This window comes from Phalaenopsis equestris, unplaced genomic scaffold, assembly GCF_001263595.1.
Source record: "Phalaenopsis equestris unplaced genomic scaffold, ASM126359v1 Scaffold000080, whole genome shotgun sequence".
Classification (NCBI taxonomy): domain Eukaryota; kingdom Viridiplantae; phylum Streptophyta; class Magnoliopsida; order Asparagales; family Orchidaceae; genus Phalaenopsis; species Phalaenopsis equestris.
The window spans coordinates 155,996-178,143 of NW_018164522.1; the positions used below are offsets into that span (position 1 = coordinate 155,996).

The 22,148-nt window shown below is 33.8% G+C and overlaps 1 protein-coding gene and 1 pseudogene across 1 annotated transcript in view; one reads left to right on the forward strand and one right to left on the reverse strand.

The window, feature by feature from the left end:
* Positions 1-22,148, forward strand: part of LOC110019813 (long chain acyl-CoA synthetase 4-like) — an 80,361-nt gene that overhangs the window by 51,982 nt on the left and 6,231 nt on the right. The window contains exons 13-16 of the mRNA XM_020717653.1: positions 11,748-11,823; positions 11,924-12,041; positions 18,778-19,023; positions 19,711-19,847. Of these exons, the coding sequence (XP_020573312.1) occupies positions 11,748-11,823; positions 11,924-12,041; positions 18,778-19,023; positions 19,711-19,847 (577 nt within the window). The remainder of the gene's footprint in view (positions 1-11,747; positions 11,824-11,923; positions 12,042-18,777; positions 19,024-19,710; positions 19,848-22,148) is intronic.
* LOC110019814 lies at positions 8,783-10,416 on the reverse strand (annotated as a pseudogene).

The window sequence follows — 22,148 nt, forward strand, 5'->3', positions numbered from 1 at the left end:
GAAAAGTGGGGCTCATGGATGGAAGACATGTATTGATCCAATTAATCGTGGCTGAAGATTACAGTCGGATTTTCTCCAAAAAAATATCTTAGCATTGCTGGTAAATCAATGAAGTTACTCAATTGGTCTCCAGATTTTGACTCTAATCATGAACATCCTACTGTGCCGATATGGTTCAGTCTACCACGTCTCATACTGCACTTTTTTCATCATCAGGTTCTTTACTCTATTGGGGTCATACTTGGAGACCCTATGAAGCTAGATCCACCGACTTTCAACCTAACCAGACCTTCTGTGACCAGAATACTTGTGGAAAAAGATATTTCTTTATCTGACGTTACGGAAGTCTGATTGGGCACAACTCATAATGGATATTGACAACAAATCGTCATGAAGAATAGATCGCCATACTGTTCTCATTGTAAGATGTTTGGGCATACACTTGATAAATGTCATAAGTTTTATCCTAATTTGAAATCTAAAGATCAAGTAAATAAGGATGGATCTAATCCCACTACTCTGAATATATCTATTACATCTGGAGAGAAAGCTACCACATGACAAGTTTTGGATATCGCTAAAGATCAGCCACCTACCATCCCTATTGAAAAGGTGCAAATCGATCCTTTACCCAACTTTGCAGTTCCTGATGAAGAACATCATACTACAAGTACAGATATAAAAGTGCTTATACCACTCAATGTTATTGAAAAAGACACACTTACATGCCAAGACACACGAGAGTGCTTCTTTAATTCAATCAAAGATCAGGTGGTACAACAAGCGGTTACTTCTAATGTTCAACATCTTACAGATGTCCGACACACTTTAAATCAATCCACTGATCAGGCAAGACAATTTTTGGATGAAGAATGACAAGAATGACAGGTCTATTCTAGTTTCTAGTAGGAAGAAGAAGACTGGAGGCCGACTCGAGCTTGGAAACTTATTGGATGATACTTTGGTCACTACTGACAATGACACTCATCTTATCAATTTATTATCTGGCTCCTTTCCTAGAACTAGAGGTAGAGACAAAAGAAAATTGGGTCGCTCTCTAGCTACCTGATACTATGTTTTTTTGGCATTTTTTGTTTTTTTATTTAGCCATCTTGTATTTTTTTTTGTATTTTATTCTTTTTTGGAATCTTTTATATGTGATGGTTATCGTGTGGGACGGGTGTCATGCTTGAATATATATATACTTATGGAGATCCTCGTTTTCGTTCTCGCTCTCGCACTGCTAGGGTTCGCCTATGACGATCCTTGTTTTTTCTGTTTCACTGCATTTTTGTCTAACTGTGTCGTCTTTGTCCCTTTTGTCTTCGTCGCCAGTCTTGTCGCAGAGGCTCTGTTTCGTCGTCCCGATTCAACGACTCTCTCGATAGGTCGTCCGGCTCGGGGCGTCTGTTCAGCGGGTTTCCTGATTCAGCGGCTCTCACTTGCTACGGCTTTTGAGGGACGTCTGGGCGCGGGCTTTTGCGGCTCTTCGTCGTCCCGAGAAGTGGTGCTCGGGGGCGTCTCTTAGCTGCGTTAGCTGGTTCTTTTGTTGTGTCGCTAGCTGGTTTTATTTTCGTCTGCAGCTCACAGAGGGGATTTCCTTCGCTCCTTGCTCCTTGTTTGGTTTCGTAATTTGCTCTCTGCACCTTCTTCTATTGGGATGACTTCGTATGTTGTTGCCCTTGCGGGTGCCCAAGCCTCAAGTACACCTAAATCATGTTCTTTTCCTCCTTCATTTGAGTGGGAGGAGGACATCAAAAAATCTGCTATCTTTTTTACAGAAGCTTAATGTATTCAACTTGCTTCTTCCTGTCGTTTGAATTTGGTCGAAAATTTTTATATGGTCATCCCAAAATGGAGCTGATTCGTAAGGAATTTGAGCTTATGCACCTTGTTGGGGAGTGAAAAGTTAGACTTTTAGATGGAAGACACACTCTTATACTTAATAATGAAGAGGATTATACGTGTTTATTTGCTAGAATGATTATCTGGATTGATAACAGAGCAATGAAGATTCTGAAATGGTCTGGGGATTTTGACCCACAGACGGAACCACCAGTCATTCTGATTTGGATTCGCCTCTCTGATATGAAATTTCGTTATTTCACTCAAAAAGTGTTGTACTATGTTGCCTCAGCTTATGGTAAGCTATTTAAAACAGACATTCCTACTTTTGATCTTTCTCGCTCATCTAAAGCCAGAGTACTTGTTGAAAGAGACATCACTTCATTCGCTTCTGAGGAGATTTGGTTAGACATACAACAACATAGATATTGACAAAAGATTGTGATTGAGTTTTTTCCTTCTTATTGTTCAAACTGTCGTATGTTTGGCTACTCCAGTTCTAAATGCCACCATCTACACCCCCATCTCAGACCAATAAAGCAAAGCGCTCCTCCAGAGGCAGAATTCAGCTCCTCCTGTTCAGCTCCAAGTTATTGACACTATTGATCATCAACAGGATACCCCTAAAGACGTCACTATCCTCGTAGGTAATATATTAATCATTTAATCTTCACACAATGTTGTAGTTCCCCCATCTTTAGAACCTCCTATCGTGGGGGCAAGGGAGATTCTTCAAACCCCACCTGCTTTAGAACTTATCCCCGATATTATAGGTTACAATACTTCTTCTGCTTCACTACCGCCTCATCAGGTTGAGTAAAATGTTAATGTTACTCAGGCTTATGGGGATGCAACAGCCTACACCTATCCGACCACTTTTGAAATAATCAATTGATCAGATGAGTCAATCCTCATATGAGGAATGACAGGTCTACACATTTAGGAGGAAGAAGAAGAATGAATACCAACTTGAGCTCAGGAATTTAATTGACGATACTTTGGTTACTTCGGGTAATGGTACGCACCTTACCAATCTGTTAGCCGGCTCCTTTCCTAGAACTAGAGGCAGAGGGAGGACTAAAGTGGGACGTCTCTGGCACTTTTGCGTCCGTTGGTAGCTTTTTTGGTTTTTTATCCTTTTGTATATTTGCTTTATTTGGAGTTGTGTGTGTTGTTTTGTGTGAGTTAGGTCTTCTTTTAGGCCCTCTCATACAACCTATCTATATCTTTTCCTCTTGTCCATGTTTTTTATAAGTTTTTCCTTCTTTCACTCATCTTTTAATCAACTAATTAACTCTGAAAAATTAGTTTAAAACAACAGTAAGTTAAACGAGCCAATGAATACCAGTATTTATAAACTGCAGTAATACAAGAAAACAAGAAATAATATGCATGTCAGTTAAAATTTATAATAAATCAATATAAAAATTTGATACTATTCAAAGAGTTTTATTATAGCAATATCATATCAATATCATCACCGTCTAAAAATTATGTCAATTAAGATACATCAAAATTAATATCAATATTCTTTTTCATATAGGTGCATGACTACTTTAGTGTTCTCTACTAGTATCATCAGGAGGTGTTCACTATAATTAGTGTTCTCCTTTTTCATATACCATTTTTGTGACGACCTGGCTCAAAGATTGAAAATAATCAAGACGCGTACGGATGGTTGGACAGCGTGAATAAAATTTTTGTTATTTTTTTCTAATATTTGCTATTAGCAGATGGAAGAACCATTAATCAATTTAATTAAGGTAATATATATAACTTTACCTCTTTACTGGTAATCCACGTCTTCTATAAACATTTTTTTTCTTTTGCTTATCTTTTAATCAAGTAGTTAAACCTGAAAATTTAGTTTAAAACTGTGAGCTAAACGACCTAGTGATCACTAATGCTCGTAAATTATAATAATACAAGAAAGAAAAATAATACGTGTGTCACTTAAACTTTTTAATAAACTTATATAAATATTTGATGTTATTCAAAAATTTTTATTATATCAATAACATATTAATTGTATTTCGTATTTATAAAATCGTCACATGAGTTACCGTCTAAAAATTATGTAAATTAAAACACATTAATATTAATATCCTTTTTCATATACGTGCATATGTAACTAAGTGTTCCCCCACTAACATAAATATGATATTCATTTTACTAAAATTAATTTCTATTGATTATTTGCAAATTTAGCAATTATTTAAATTAATATCATTAGCTAAACTTTTCATTATATTTATTATTTATATAATTTTGTTTATATGTGTGTGCGTGCACGCACGTGTGCAAGTGTGTATTTATATTATTAATGAAAACTTGCTTCTTCAGCCCAAACTTCACGCACGGGTCTGTTTTCCTCGCACGCAACTTCAATCCTCAGTGTTGGCTTGACTCCCTCCTGCACTAGTTTTCTCTACTATCGTCTTGTTATTTGCTGAAAAGCTCGACATCATTTAGATTTGCTCGAATTCAGCCCGCGGCTTCTTCCCCCTTTTGTTCGATTGTGACTTCAGCTCCTCACTCTGTCTACTCCATAGTTCGATCAAGCAGCACAAGTGTTCGATGCCGCCAACTCCTTCTGCATCGTTCTCATGTAAGTGGGTATGCAACTTATATAGGCAAAATCACTTGCTTTCTCTCCCGCTTTCCACTTTCTTCCTCTCCCGCTTCTTATCTTTTCATTGCTCGACTCATTGTTTCTTCTTCTCTTTGATTTTTTCATTCGACCGTTCCTTTCCTCTTTCCCGAAGTGGCAGAACCATTATAGAAAGAGACAGATTTATGGCTTTTGAGTTGAGGTCAAAAGCAAAGGAGGAAGGGGAGTCAAAGCCTCCGCGTGCACTGTTCTGGGTTCAAACCAAGACCGAATGAGAGGGCGAAGAGAGCTCACGCATGTGGGCTAAGGCAGCTAGCCGAGCTTATTAAAGGTAAAATTGTTTATAAGTTTAAATACGTTAAATTAATGTATGTAGATAAAGTGTATGTGTTTCTATGAGTTATTAAAATATATAATTTAAGAAATTAAATAGATTATAATATTAACATTTACGGTTTATGAATTTAAATTAGATGTTGTAAGTGGAAGGTTTGATGCGGAGGAATATGGAGACGACTTGTGTGCAAGTTTAAGCGTGGTGTGTGAACAATAAGAATTGAATCTTATAGGTATTTGAGGTTTTATGATGTTAATTCCTTGAATTGAAATATTGATTTATATAGTAAATACTAATATCAGGTGTAATTAGATATTAAAGATAGAAGTTTAAAGGCTAAGGGTGTATTTGGGACAGCTTGTGCATATTACGATAAGTCGTTTATCTGGAAACGCGGACCGCATGGTTTGACCCGCATTTCACTTTTAGTGTAGAAAACCAACTGCGTTTTCGGATAAGTTGCTCAAACGCTGTTTCCAAACAGTGAGGTGGTGCTTTCAAAACATCTTTGCAGCGAATAAGCTGCCCCAAACAGAGCCTAAATCAATCAAAATTGTTAAGGGGGAAAGAGAGATATTTAGGCTTAGGTGAGTAATTATATTGCTAAAATTCAGTAATATTTTTTATGTTTGTTTGACTTCATGCATGCACTAGCTCGGTTAGATTTAAATTACAAATGATTTTTCATATTATTAGACATGATTATACAAGATATGCATGCGCAAGATTGGCATGATAACATAAATATGCATGATAAATTGTTGCTCATTAGAGTTAGTATGCATGTTAATAAATGAATAAAGATGTCTCAGAAGAATGTATGTTTTGAAGAATTAAATAGTTTATATATGAATGCTTATATGTGCATGTTAAGAGGAAGAGTTCACCTTTTAATGATACAGGTAGGGGACGCCAGTGTACTCGTTTGTGTATATGTTTTTTTATTACCCCAAAGAATTATGATGTTTAGATCACTAGCACCGTGCTGACGGAAAAATATTAATCATGGGCGAGCAGACAGAGTTTATCTCCCAGTTAATTGTGATGTTTAGATCGCTAACCGCCATGCTGATGGAAGAATATCGGTTAGGGCGGGTAAGGACATTTCCACCTCAGACATTTGTCATGTTTAAATCTTTAATGGCTATCTTGAAGAGATAATATCAACCAGTGTGTGTTAGGTTTTTTTTTTATGGTGATCCTACACAAATAAATGTGAGACAAATGTGTATGTAAAGAGTATAAAGTAAAAAGTAAAGAATATTTTTCATTGAGTACTGATCATTGATACATGCATTAGCATATTATAAGATTTCTGATAGAAATATAAATGATCAACATAATAATTGATTTCTTATAGCAATATGAAAGACCAACATATATATTAATTTCTTTTCTTTGGATTATTGTAGTTTGGAAGTATGATCACTCCTGGGTTATCTGTAGATAACTTATTATGCTGCTTTAATATTTTTTTAAATTTAGTTTTTGAATAAGATGAATATAAAATGATTTAATGTGTACAGGAGACGAAAACAACAATCTGAAATATATAAATTTTTATTTATTAATTAAATTGTTTTCTTTATTTGAATATTAAACTGTTTGTAATAGAAATAGGATAACAGAGGATTTTTTTTTCCACCATCTGACCGTTAATTCCTGTCTTGGTTAATTCCATACCCAGGGCGGGTCGTGGTAGAATATCCTTAGAAGGTAATCCCACTGAATCATAGAGAGGACTTTCAGTCCAAATTTTTGACTTATGTTGTTACTGTCATCATCTCTCTACTTCAACTTCCAACATAAAAATAGTTAGCACAACTCTACTATTCTCAAAACAAATCATGTCGTCTAGAATATTCCTAATTTTAAGTAACCAGTCTGCAACAAAAGTTTGATGATTTGCTCTCTTAAATGCTGGTGGCTTGAAAGTCTGAATTATCATGAAATGTTGATCATCCTCGGTAGCAAATTTTGATCTTGACTCACTGCTTGCAGATGCTTTTTCAATAAAAGCTATTGTTTTCACTATATGAGAGATCAACTAGATAACATCATGCAATTTATTGGACCCAGCTTGATTTCTAATAATTTGTATTCCACTTCTGTTAGAAGTATCCTCTGCTTGTAGCTCTAATTCAATAGTTTGCTTGGAATATTGATCATTATTCTTTCCGACTTCTTTTTAGGCATATTTAACTATAAAATTATTATTAGAATATATCATGCATTAATCACTTTAAAATCCTTGTGGATAGCTCTGCAATAATCAATTTAATTTTAGTCTCATCTATATTTTGACTTATAAATCATTCACATTTTTGTTATAAGTTACAATTCAAATTATTGCTTTGATACCACTTAATTTGTGTGACACCTCTGTCAACTCCTTGAGGTCAACTAGAGTTGTAATAAAGGAGGGCGACTCACTCGGATTCAATTTTCATATATACGTATGACTTGTATTCATCAGAATCAACTAAGTGGAGTAGTCATATTAAATCATCACAAAATAAACCCCTACATTTCAATTCTTCACTCATTAATTTTAAATATAAGTAAAGAAGAATATATTAATAATCGTCAAATATAATACGGAACCTCAAAAAATACTTTAAATATAAAATCATTTGTACCAAAAGAGTATTTATATTAAGTATCACAATCTTCTATAAAAAACTAAAATTATAAATTCAATTGCAATACAAAATAATAACACCTGATTAACTGTCCTACTAGTCATTTTCCTCCTCGAAAACTTATATAATATCTTATGAGTTGCATGCTCAATAAGATAAAAATTGCCAAATAAGTGATGTGCATGCTATTCAGTAATTAATATCAATAACAATTAAAATAATAAATATACATGCTTTAATATTTTAATTTGTAAAAAATCATGTTTATAAACAATCAATGTAAATGTTATTAGCAATATATAAAATAACTATTGACAAGTCATTTAAGTCATAACACTAGGTAATGTCATATATGCATAGATTTCACTTTTATTTTCATTTTCTTTGTCATAAAGATATCATATTATATTTATATAGGTTTTGACATATTTTATTTCATTGAGTTATTATCTAACTTGTTGGTCATCCCAGCATCATACTTTATCAACGGTTAAAATTCAATAATTTCTCTATCAAAGCTTATCTTATCAAAATTACTGCGTTATTCTATTTAAGTCGTCAATATAGGTGTTTATGTATTACAAATTACATGATATTTTCTTGATTATCTTTATTTGTTATAATTATTTTTAGTAGCTATTCTTGCATAACATGAATGTATTTTGTTAAGAATTAACTCGATTATTGTGCATTAGAGATACAATGTGATATGTAATAATCAACAATTATACTTGATATTGTTTTTCTATAATAATATTATGAACTAAAATTAAGCATGCAAGTATCCACATGAATGAAACTTTACTAATTGAATCTGATATGCTCAATATGCAAGAAACTCTAAATACAAACATGTAATAAAAGAATTAGTTATAAGTAGTAGCAAAAATTAGTCCTATAGAAATTTGCTCCTTATTTTAGCAATTGTATATTTCACATTGGTTGGTTGTTGGGTCAGTCTCCTGGCGAGGCTTTTTTTAGGCTAGCCTCAAGCTTGCCTCCTCACATAAATAGCCTATAATTCACAAATGTATATCAGTTTTTAAAATACTTAAATTAAACTTAATTAATACATTTATAATCTTGTATGAACGTTAAATGATTCACTTAATAGTACTCACTTCTTTATTAGCGACTTAAAAGTACTTACATGATTTATTTAAGTTGAACAACCTTTGCCTAAGCATGATTACAAACTTTAATCAAATTTTTCACTTCGGTTGCACTTTGTTGTGATTATAGTTTAATAAATATATCTATGACTAACAATATTTGTGGCTAAAGTTTATAATTTCTTAAAAAAGAAGCTTAATATGTATACATACATACGTTTTTGTTTGAGGGAAATGACATTCATTTCAACACGAATATTAGAATCAGAAATACAACCAGGCATCAAACACGCGACCCATTGGCACATCAATAATTACTTGTATTATAAATAAGACGTATTGACTGAATATATAATCAAAAGAAGGAAAAAAAAAGAAAGAACACAAGTAAATGAAACATTTCATAAATGTCAGGAAATACTGGAGGAAAGATATGAAAAAATGAATGCCAAGGTAAACATCTCTTGTCTATCACTGAAGATTTAGGCTGCCTATCGCATAAAAATGTTAAGACCGAAAAAGCCTCTTCATATTCAAGCACTGAAAACTTTGCGCAAATGAAAATATAGCCAGCGGAAAATGCTTTGCGATGATATCTACCAAAGATAAATCCTAGCTTCCTACTGAACTTGATACAGCAACAGGTTTGACATCATCGGCTGTCTCATGTTCTTTGTTTAACATTTTATTATTGATATGGTTGTGTAGTGCAATGACGCTTCGGATAAGGGAAGAAAGGTAAATAACCAGCACCATATCATTTGTTTTCACAGCAAATGCCTTGTCAAGTCATTCATATTCAGTTTAGGAAGGAGATTAAATACATCCTGCAAATGGTAAAGAATTTCATGATTCAATGGAAGCTTTCCTTCAATTACAAGTTCCAAATAATCCCTTATCTCACGAAGCCTAGCATAACGCTGCAAGTTTACTCGTAACCTCTGTAACAAGAGTACTAACAGTAGTATCTTTGACATCCCTCAACAAATGTTCAACTCGAATTTCTTTGACTTCATGAGCAGCAATTTCAGAAGGCATATGCACAAAAACCTTTTGACTTTTCTGGGTGGCATTCTCTTTAACCTCTTCAACAGCATAGTAAGCTTTGGTAGGTATTCCCAACTCTTTAGGTTGGACATCAATAATGAACAAGATAGGATTGTGCCATAATCAGTAAATAGAGCATGAACGTCCAAATCATTCTCACGAAGCTTTGGGCTTGTGCTATACCAACCAACAACATGCTCCTTTGCATTTATTCTCTTGAACATTGATAACATCGCCTCCTGATAATTATGATCCAGGAACCAGATGCTTGAATCTGTCTCATCTTCTTCAAAAGGCACCGCGTAGCTGTTGGATACATTGACGACGGCCTTGGAGGAGCTACCAAGAAGGACACCGACAACTCGCTTTTGGGGCTAGTTGTCGATGATGCTCAAGAGAACAAGAGGGTGCACAATGACCTTCTCGATCGGACGTGATGAGATCTGCTGCGTCTTTATGATATCCATACTTGTCTTCTACCTCCTCACAGCCCTAGAATTCTTGCTTAAGCGGACTCCCAGAGCTAGAAAAAGAGTTCGGCGTACCAGAGAAAATATAAAAACAACAAGGTTGCGAAGGCCAGACCGGTTATTCAAATCGGCAGGACCGGATATATATATATATAAGTTTTTAATGAATCAATTTAATGATTCGAACCCAATGAAAAACTGTTATTTATTGAAACATAACAGTTTATTTTTCAAAATATCTGTGTGTTTGTGTGTGTGTGTTGTGGGTTGGAGGGCATCCAAATTTTGAATATCACAAAAAATATCAACTTTTGGTCTCAGTAATTTGTTTAAGTTAATGTGCTTCTATTATTGGCTTTTACATGAATTTTGTTAGTTCATTTTTAATGTGTTTGTGTTAACTCTTTAAACAAGTAATTTTTTGGTGTTACATAGGGTAAATTTTTAATAGTAATTAATTAATTAATTTTTTATTTGTATTTATAGTCTCGTTTTTATTTTATTGTTATCGTAATAACATATATAAAATATCATTAGCAACATTGCTTAAAGATGAGATGAATATTTGAAATCATTGTTCAACCCAAACAAAAGTTTCTCATTTCATAAGTATAAGATAGAATTGGATTAATTTTCATTTTAATCAAGTTATTTTCTTTAATAAAAATATTATTGAACAAACATCTATCATCTTTCAATTGTCAAAATTTAAGTTAATTATTTACTTATAACTGTATTTTATGGTGCCCATAACCTTATTTGTATTTTGGTAGGCTTATGAATATGTTATCGGATAATGGCCTTATTTGAATGTTCAAATTTTTTAGTCATGTGAACTAAAATAAGGCGTTCATTTCTTTTTAGTATTCATAATGAATGGATAAAGTCGTCGGTGAATAATAAAAATGAGTAAATGGAAATTCTATGAGAGTATTTTAATATTTGTATATGGTGGCTTAATGTTTTACATTTTTAGTGAACCAGGATTACCTAGCTCCCCAATTCTTAAAAGTCAAATGGACCAGATTTTTTTCCAGCTCACGCTGTTTGGAAGCTTTGTAGCGCTTTAGCAGAAAGCCTATGCATCTTTAGGTCAATTCAAGTATTAGTAGTTTCAAAACATTTATGATCATATAAGTTTGGATTCATTTTCTCCATATTGAAAAGAAATTACATCATAGGCTATAACACATGTTTTGTTTATTTTAGCAATTCGTTTGCACATACTCAAAAGAAAAAAAATTATCTCACTTTTAAAACTTTATTCCATCCTCCCTGTTTCCCTGTGTATTCATAATTACGTGAAGATCCTGATGGAATGTGTGATCAGCTATGATGTGCATAAACTTGTGTTGAAATCTCTCTTTTTATTTTTTTGGTGATTCATAGATTGATACATTTTATTTGCATAACACACAAGAAATGGTGCACTAATGGATGGGAGGTTTTGTATCTTATTCACCAAATGGGGCCATAATTAGAAAAATAAATTATCATCACTTTTCTATTGTTCTACGCTTCAAGCTAATGATCAATTGAATTTGTACTTGATGATACCTTTATTTTAATGCTATGTAGTTTTCTGTTTTCTTTGGCGATTCCTGTTAATTACCCTTGTGGCACTTCTGTCTGTATCTTTTTCTAACATTGTGTTCAAAAAATTTATAAATGGAAAATTTGCAGTAAGCTTTCTAACATGCAGAAAGGGTATAAGCATGAGCAGGCGGCTGGGCTGTTTGACAAAGTTGTTTTTTCTAAGGTGGCTTTAGATGCACAAAAATGTCTTATAAGATTTATTTACTTCCCAATGCTTATTTATTATCCTCGTCATTGTAAATCTAAAATTTTTATCTATATAGGTGAAACAAGGATTAGGTGGCAGGGTTCGCATTCTACTATCTGGAGCAGCTCCCTTGGCTACTCATGTGGAATCTTTTTTACGAGTTGTGACATGTGCTCACGTCTTACAAGGCTACGGTAAATATAAATTATGCAACCCACTCAAATATTTTTATTGTTTAGGTTTTTGGATAATTTATTGCATGCTATTAGTTTAATCTAATCTTGCTTTATACCATTCACTATTGTGTTATTTGTTTTCCTTATTGTTAAGCCTTATTTTGTCCAGTGTAATGTATTCCCTATTCATATGGTATTTAAGTTGAGCGCTCATCCTTTGTATTTGCATTTAGCTTTACAAACCCTTCATTTATTCTCATTGAGCGCTACATAAGATATGTCTAATTTATGCAAGTCTTTTTAACTACTTCTAGCCATATTAATTTTGTTATTTTTTTCCTCTATTTCACGCATCAGTTCCACTGTCTTTCTTTGTGAGTGCATCGTTTACCCTTCATCTTTCATACTCCTACTAAAATTTGCTACTTATCACTTTATCGTAGTTGTTGGCCTGCCTTAAAAATAAATTTTTGTGCAATACTTTTGATGAGTAACTTTTTCCTATTTATTAGTTTCTTCTGTATCAAACTTTTCATTGTTTTGCATTTACACTTCCACATATAATTCAACTAATATAGTCAAAATAAACACAAAAAGATTTGAATAGTCTTTTTCTTCTTTTTCTTTTTTTTTTTTTTTCCGGATAGGGCTTTCTTCTAATTATTTTAGTAATTGACAATGAGGCACAAGCCAGTTACAAATAACTAGGCATAAGATGCACAATGAGGCACAAGACCAGTTACAATAACTAGGCATAAGATGCACAACAGCCTAATATGAGATGCACAAATGAAGCATTAAAAAATTTACCATACATAAGATACCAACCCTCAATTTTAGCAAAAATTAGGGACTATTAATGCAAAAACAACAAATATGCTTCTTTCATTTCAAATAAAGATGTAATAGTAAAAAAAAAAAAAAATCTAAAGATCTCACAAAGAATAATTCATAATAATTATATATTTTCAGCAATGATCATGATTCTTATTATAAAATAATCCAGCTCATTACACTCAATAAAATCTCACTTACACAGTAATCACTAAAAAAATGATAAAAAGAACAAAGATAGAAATCACTCAATAGAAGATCCAAGCCCATATCGTTGTAAGGAAACTCACCCTGAGAAGTAAACTTCAGGATTATGAATTGCTTAAAGATTCAACACCTAACAAAACTCATTAAGTACTGAAAGAAGAACTTGAATTTTATCAAACCATTCAATTAATATTACATGCTTTAAGGATATTATTTATGTAACCCAACATGATCTAATTACAATAACTTTCCAGAACTCATAGGATTTGATCAATTATAATTTCAACGCATTGTACATAAGTTTTTGCAAGCAAGTTTGCATATTTTTTTTTTCAGGCAATACAGCTTTTAATATTTTCATATTACGACAAAAATCTTGTGTACTGCAAGGTTGTGTTGAAAGAGCCATTGTAGCAAAATGCTAGAAGTGCTGTAGGAAGAAAGTTCCCTGCAACCCACAGTTCTAATAATCAAAAGATTATTTTTTGCTAAACTAAAGGTTAACAAACCAATGGAAGAAAGGTTTGTAGATTGCTATAGCCTTGCATACTGCTAATTCTTATGGTCTCGTAAATCATTGACGTTATAGTCTTGAAAAACGTTGAAAGCTGTTGAAGGAAAGATCATGTAGCAAATAAAGCTAGTCTCATGTAAAGAAAATATAACAGGATTTTCATTATGTTGTCCAACATGAAAAAATTCAACTCCAAGATTTAATTATTTTGATATTTGTCATGGAAATCTAAGAAAAACTATATCATTTTCAACAAGTTAATCGATGAATCTACATTCCAAGATGCATGAAACTTGTGATTTCCACTATCATTAAAATGAATACAATTCTTCTTTAGATCCATTTAGTAAGGCGCTGAATGTGAATTCGTAAGGAGGGGATGGAAAGAACAATATGCTATGGCGTTGGTAGTAGTTTCATTATTTTAATGACATAACAAATACATCGAAATTTGAAATACTATTAGAGCTTATTAAAGTTTTCATTTCATAAGTATTTAATATGATGTGTTGTACAACCTTGTATGGTGCTGTCTTTCTTGTTGTTCATTTCTTAAAGCTTTCCAAAGAATCCTTCCAGAATTTTGATATACCATCACTTGAATATTATTCCTTTTTCCATCTAAAATGAATTTCATTCTCATGTTCACATTAATACTAGATTTTTAATTAACATAATCAACTGTTATTCTTGCAAATTCCTTCATCCAAAAATCACACCAATAATATCAAACCAATAATGATAATACTAGAATGACAGTATGTGTTACGACACGGTCTGATGGCCTAGCATTAACTAACTCGGGAATTGTGGTCAAACGGTATTAACATTTCATTTATGTTCCATAGGATTTCATAATTTCCAATTTATAAAAGAACTATAAAGAAACCACAAAATACACTAAATGAAAATTTAAAGGGATAATTACATACAGAGCACAAGAAACATTGTTATTTACAAATAAATCACCTAGGTGGTTTTTTGAACTATGAAATTGATGCATTTACGCGTGCCATTTACGCCGCGTGCCACGATCAAACCATTGTGAATTTGATAAAAATGAAAAATATGGGTTGGGGTTTTATCATGACCTTTGATATTTAAGTGAGAATTTGAAAAATGGGTGAAAGAGGGTGCTTGATTAGTAAATAGCAATGTTTTCGGGTGCCTTGTATATAATCGCCCCAACTTTAAATCATTCATAAACAATATAGTTTGCAAGTAAAACATCTCAATTCACACACAACAGTATCTCTACACAGAAGTAAACAGTACAAAAAGAAAACTAGAGTCGCATCACAACATAACATCTCCATCAGTTGCAGTCCTCATCCTATAAATTAAATTTCTCCTGTCAGACATATTAATTTATAGTTATTTTTTAAAGAAATAATTAAATTCACTAGTAAGTCTACACGACTTAGTGAGTAATTACAATATTACTATGCATTAAATTAATATATGAATGCTATGCATGAATGACCAAAATAAATGTAACTCATTAATTCATTAAACTGTAAGCTTTCAATTTCAATTAGCCCTTGATGTTTCAATTTAATTATTTAAATTTTTAACCTTTGTCGTAATTTTAAGATACCATATCAGGATTATCGTCATACCCAAATGCATCATTAAAATTGTACCAGTAGGTACCCTAAAAAATTTACACCTGAAGGTACAAATTTATCATTTTCATTTATTTTATCATGCACAGGTACGTCGCATCCATGCCAGTATCATCTGGGGGTGAATCAATCTTTACTTAATATTTAATATTAAGTTAAAATCATTTAAATGTATTGTCATATGTCAATTATTTTCTTCCCATTTATGAGACATCTTTCAAACATTCAAAGCGCAAAATATGAATTAAATATTTTTTTTAAAATCATATTGTTAGTTCATTTTGATCAATTTGAAATGCAACTTCTAAATAAATCATTAATTTATTGCTAATAAGAAAATAATTACTCACTGTAATTGGTGTGACAACTCTCCTTGATTTTAGATCCTTTGATGCAGTTCTTCAATCCTTGGCATTATAGAATCCAATATAAACATTTATTATATATATTTATCCCGCTAATTATTTTGAAAACTAATAAAATCTTAAACATACCTTTCCTTTCTTATTTTAATAAAGTTCACAATTCAGTTTTGCAAGCCTTAGAGAGCAAACCTTCCTCGATTTCTTAATATCTTTCATTAATTAATAGAACTTACTATTAATAATTAACAAAGGTTGAATTGAAGAGTCATTTATTAATTCAAGGAGGTATTTTTTGGCAAATAAGTTATGTTTTCGGTTAAATCACGATATGAGCCCACATTTCATGAATTCATATAATGTCTACGAATTTCAGGTTGTTCATATGAGACGGCAAGCTCGAGGCGAGCATGAGGAAACTCGTTGTAGGGTTGTTTCGTCAAGCCAGGTGAAATAATATTATACTAAATTAAGAAAGATAATCTACTATAGGTTTTCATATGATCCTACGTTGACATTGATGCATTTAATGTGGATGAATATGCATTGAATGTATAAATGTAAGTTGTTTCTTCTTACGATACATGCGATGTTATCATGTTATGATCATGACATGATTTAATTCAATTAAAGTGTATATAAGATGAAAAACAAAAAATGATTTTCTTAGAGGAAGATTTCCAACATTAGATGGGTGAGATAACATTTTGATAATCTTTTTAATGAAATTTTGAAAATTTTATCCACCTTAACAATCTTAATATCGTTAATAATAATAAAACTTTTTATTTTTAGCGTTATTTTAGTAAAAAAGAAGATGAGACTTTAAAGAAAATCAATGGTGGAAAAATAGTAGGACCTGATGGTATCCCAATAGAAGTGTGGTATACTAAACTTTTTAAATATTTTTTGACAAGCTAAAAAGATGCTTGTGGAGTGAAGGAAGAGTATTTTTGTCCCCATTTTCAAGAATAAAGAGGATGCATAAGAGTGTGCAACGTATAGAAAAATTAAATGTCTTTCATTTAAATTATGGGAGAGTATTTGAACATAGGTTAAGACGTGATGCAATGATTTCTCTTAATCAATTTGGATTTATATCGGCCAAGTTTACCATGGAAGCTATATATTTATTAAAGGGTTTGAGGGAGAAGTATGGAGAGAGTAAGGAGGATCCACATATGAATTTTATTGATTTAGAAAAAGATTATGATAAAGTTCCAAGAGAAGTTCTTTTGAGAGTTCTGAAAAAGAAAGGTATTACCATGATTTATTTCCAAGTCATTAAAGATATTTATACTAGAGTTGTTACTTGGGTTCAAATAGGAGGATTGACGAAGTATTCTACTATTTTAATTGGACTACATCAGGAACCGGTTTTAAGCCCAAATTTTTTTTCTTTAGATTTGGATGCTCGTATTGAACATTTATAAGAGGATGTACCTTAGTGTATGTTTTTCGCTGATGGTATCCTTCTTGTGGATAAGATTAGAGAAAGAGTTCAGAAAAAAAAAACTTAAATTATGGAGGTCTACATTAGATTCTAAAGGTCTTTATTTAAGTAGATCTAAAATTGAATGCATGGAATGTAATTTTATTAGTAGTAGTAGATATAATAGCAGAGTTGCAGCAATGGGTAATCAAATTATTAAAAGATATGAACGTTTTAGATATCTCAGGTTTATTGTTCAAAGTGATGGTGATATAGATGAGGATGGATATAGATGAGGATGTTATTACGGATGTTATTACTAGAATTCAAGTTGGATGATTGAAGTGGAGGAATGCATCGGGCCTATTGTGTAATGGAAAAGTACCACTTAGACTTAAAGGAAAATTTTGTAATTTGGTGGTCAGACCTGCAATGTTTTATGGCACAAAATGTTGGCCTTTAAAAGAGTTTAAAAGAGAAGAAAAGAGAAGCATAAAACTAAGTTAAGTGTTTTTGAGATGAGAATGCTTAGGTGGATGAGTGGCTTGTCACTTAGAGACAAAATGCAAAACAATGTATCCGTGAAAGAATTGGTGTAGCTCCAGTGGCTTACAAGATTAGAGAGTCGTCTTGGATGGTTTGGTCACACTAAAAATCGATCATCTGATGATCTAGTTAGGAGAGTAGATGTTTTAGATTTGACTTATTTTATGAAAGGTAGAGGTAGACCTAAAAAGAATTGGGCATGATGTATAAAAATTGATCTTAATTTATTAGAATTAAATGAAAATATGACACTCAATAGGACATGAGAGGAAAAATAGATTCATGTAGCCGGCCCCATTTAGTGGGATAAAGACTTGTTGTTGTTGTTGCTCAAAAGATGATATGTAATATCTAAAGCTGTGTCATGAACTTTTAGAAAAAATTAAAAGTCAGAGCTTCATGAAGTTTTCTAATTGCTGATGTGCATTAACTTGTTAAGTGCAAGAGAGTTAGGGCTACAAAAACTTTTTAGTAACTCAAGAATCCATAATAGATAAGTCCCTTTGATAATATGCAGCATTAACTGACTTGTACTATTGAAGAGATTGTAGTTTACTGCTGATTGGCAATTAAGAGAAAGTCTTATAGGAAATAAATCTTATTTAGTAGATATGGATCTAGGTTAGCTCTTATCTATGGCTCCATTTCTTCCTTGAAGAAGAAACAGTTTTAGACTGTTTGAAAAATGATCTGTGAGGGAAAATCTGGTTGTATGAAAGTGTAAGAAAAACGATATTTTTATAATGGTAGGCTATGTTTGATCCTTAGCTTTCTTATCTAAATAATTAACAAGCTAATACATATATCTACACACATGTGTTGTGTGTGTGTGTGTGTGTGTGTGTGTGTGTGAGAGAGAGAGAGAGAGAGAGAGAGAGATGACATTATAATTATTAAATTTATATTCATATTTATTTCAGCAGTTCCATCATTTCATATTAGCCACAAAAATGTTTACTTATCAATCATAACACTCACAACACTCTCGACAACAATCTTGACATGAATTTACCAGATAGCCATCCCTTTTAGTTGGCAGCACAATACAAAACAATAATGCCAAGAGAAGTCTATATCTTGATATGAATGGATCAAATTATGTTATTTTTGTTATTTTCTTTGCGATTGGAAATATCAACCATTGAATAAATATTGGTTTTATTCAGCTATCGGAATGATGAACATGAATGACTTTTGACTTATTTTGAGTGTAATATTTCTGATTTCCTTGTAGGTCTGACAGAAACTTGTGCTGGAACATTTGTATCACTTCCAAATGAGATTTCAATGCTTGGAACTGTGGGTCCACCCGTACCGAATGTTGATGTACGTCTTGAATCAGTTCCTGAAATGGATTACGATGCCCTCTCAGATGTACCAAGGGGAGAAATTTGTGTCAGGGGAAAAACTCTGTTCTCAGGATATTATAAGCGGGATGACCTGACAAATGAAGTTCTTATTGATGGGTGGTTTCACACAGGTCTGATTCTCTGAGATGCAACCTATTGTCTTCTGGTAGTGATAAAACATACTAATTTGCTGTTGAAGTTGTTGATTAAACCTAATTTTATGGTGTTTCTAGTGATATATATATATATATATATTCTTAGTTTAAAATAGTCACTAGTTTGTAAACGTAAAAATACGTATCGCTCAAGTAAAATGGGCCTGTGGGGAGGAGATTGGCTGTAGGACAGGGATTCAACCAGGCAGGAGGTCCAGTGGCTACCATAAGATCTATATCTCTAATATCATGTAGAGAACTAATTTGGAAAGGAATAATTCTCTTAATTATATTATTTACATGTAGGATACTTATATATAGGGAAACAATCTCTCCTAATTTACTAAATATGATTGACTATATATATAATTTTTTTTTGTCTGCTAAAATAAGCAATTTTTTTTCGTTTACTGTATTGAAATTTGACCTGACATATTACTCATGTAATCCTTTTCTTTCAAATATTTCATTATTTTGCTTGTGTGTAACCAACAAATTAACAAGCCTTTAAGATTTTGATTTAGATTATAGTAATGTCTGTCATTTTGTTGCATGATTCGTATTGATCATGCGAACTTATTTCTTTTTTGTTTATGGATAATCTTGATCTCTAAAGTATTCCATTTTTCTTTTCTTTTTCTTTTTTTAAATATTTGTGCTCAGGGGATGTCGGTGAGTGGCAAAAAGATGGAAGCTTGAAAATTATTGGGAAGAAAAATATATTTAAGCTTTCACAAGGAGAGTACGTAGCTGTTGAAAACTTGGAAAACATCTATGGTCTTGTTCCTGGGATAGACTCGGTATGTACTTTAACATTTAATTTTCAGATAGTTAATTTATTTATTTGGATATTCTAGCTGTGAAGAACAACCTAAGGTTTCATATTTCGTATATGATATCTAGAGCAATGGTTAGGTTGTCTCCGTAGTAACTAAGTAATTTTCAAACATAGAGATCATGGCTTATGGTTTCAATTATGATAGAAACCTCACTTCACTTAAATAAGAATGTTGGGTTGTTGACCTCATTTTAGTGAGGTCTTAGTCTTCTACTCTTAGAACCTAGGATCTAGCTTTAGGAGTTCTTATTGACAATCCTAGCGGACTAGCAATGGAGCCCACCTCCCGTAGAACTTCAAGCCACTTCTTGACTCATTTTTGTGAAGAACTCGCATGAGTGGTTCCGAGCACTCAACTTCTAGTTGTAAGGGCTAAGGACCAACATGTAGAGGGCCCGAAATTGAGTTCCTATAGGATCAACAGCCTTGGGTGAACCCTTTGTGACTCGATTACTCGCGAACGCCGCTTTTCACGCACTCCCTGCACCACACACGATTTTGGCTTAAATCGACTCGCCCGTCAGCGAACTCGTCCGGACGACCCCGGATGACAAAACGGACAGCGCCGACGCGTCCGGGACGTCGAATTTAGCTAGAAAGGACACCCATATTGCTGGGGTTACGCGCGCACACAGTTTGCACGAAAATCGATGCACTTTTTTTTATTAATGGTGTGCGGGCCCGGACTCTGCCCAGGTCCGACCCGGGTTCGATTCAGGCTCGATATGGATTAAGCATGGGTTAATTACTTCAGCCCACAGATTTCAAATTTCAAATTTTAAAATTCAAATTTATGATTTAATGCCGCATTAAATATTTCCATTTAATCCTCCCTGAATTAGGAAGTCTTTTAATTCCCCGCCAATGTAACGGCTTCTTAGATTAATTCGGCCCCGCTCCTGTTCAAAAAAAAAGAAGGATACCTGGCTTCACTCTCGCTCTCGCGCACCGAAACCACAGACCCCCTGTTTGACCCCTCCCCCCGGCCTCCGTCTCCAGCACCGAAGCCGAAAAACTTCTCCCGCACTCGCCTCCTCCCTGCGACCCTCTCCCGCTCCTCTGCTCTTCTGCTCGACCGAAGAAGCGTCTCTCCTGCTCGACTCGTCCGACTGCTCCTTCCTCTGCCGCGTACGATCCGAAGACCACGACCTGCTTTGCCTCCCACTTCCGCATCTCCCCCAGCTCGCTTCGCCTCCCTCGATCCCGCTCCTCTCCCGCTCGATCGTGTTTGTTCGCTTGAGACGGTTTCCACCGAGGACTCTCACGATCGACTACTCCTCCCTCTGCCGCCAAACATACGAAGCCGAGCTCCTCTCTCTCGCCCGATTCCTTCCATCGGCACTAGGGTCTCCCGCACCCGTCTCCCACACCCCGCACCAAAGCCGCAGCACCTCGCACCCGTCTCCCGCAGATCGAAGCTCTTGCTGGTCTCTCGCGCTCGATCGAAGTCCTCGCTCACCTCTTCCTTGCCCGATCGAAGCTCTTGCTGGTCTCTCGCGCTCGATCGAAGTCCTCGCTCACCTCTTCCTTGCCCGATCGAAGCTCATCTGCTCTCTGCGAACAGAACCCCCGCACTCCTCTACGAACCAAAATTCGCATACTCCTGTACCGAAGCTTCGCTCGCCTCCCTCATCTCTCATGCTGTACAGCTCCTAACCGAACTCACAGAGGAAGGAAATCCTGTTCGTTAGCTACAGTAGGGAAGGCAACAGCAATATCACTATACAAATTACATATATACGTCGACCTTACTGCCACTTCTGCTCCTTTTGTTCTGTTCCTATCAGAAACCATTTATTGAGGTAAATATGTTTGTTGGAGATAACATATTAAATTTTGTTGAGATTTTGGGAGTAGGATTTTGAGTAGATTAACTTGTTCGAGACTCCAATTATTCGCTCCTTTCGATTACGTCACAAAATTGGTTTCAAGGCGTGATATATTTGAATTATACACCACAACAAAAATCTTGTGCATCTAATGAGCGTATTTCTGAATGACAGTAAATTTTACATGTTATATGTTCATTATTACTTGATTTTAACTGTTGATTATCATTACTTGAGCACTTTAGAAGAATTCACAGACTTCTGCATTGTGTTATTCTAAGATCTATCTTTTTAGCCGCTGCTAATGGTATAAACGTTATAAGGATTGCTTACTAACATTTCACAATTTAATGCAACCTTCTTGTTTTGAGAACTATCCACTGTTTTATCATTCATGTTAATGTGAAAAGTTGAAAGTTCTTGTTCATAGATCT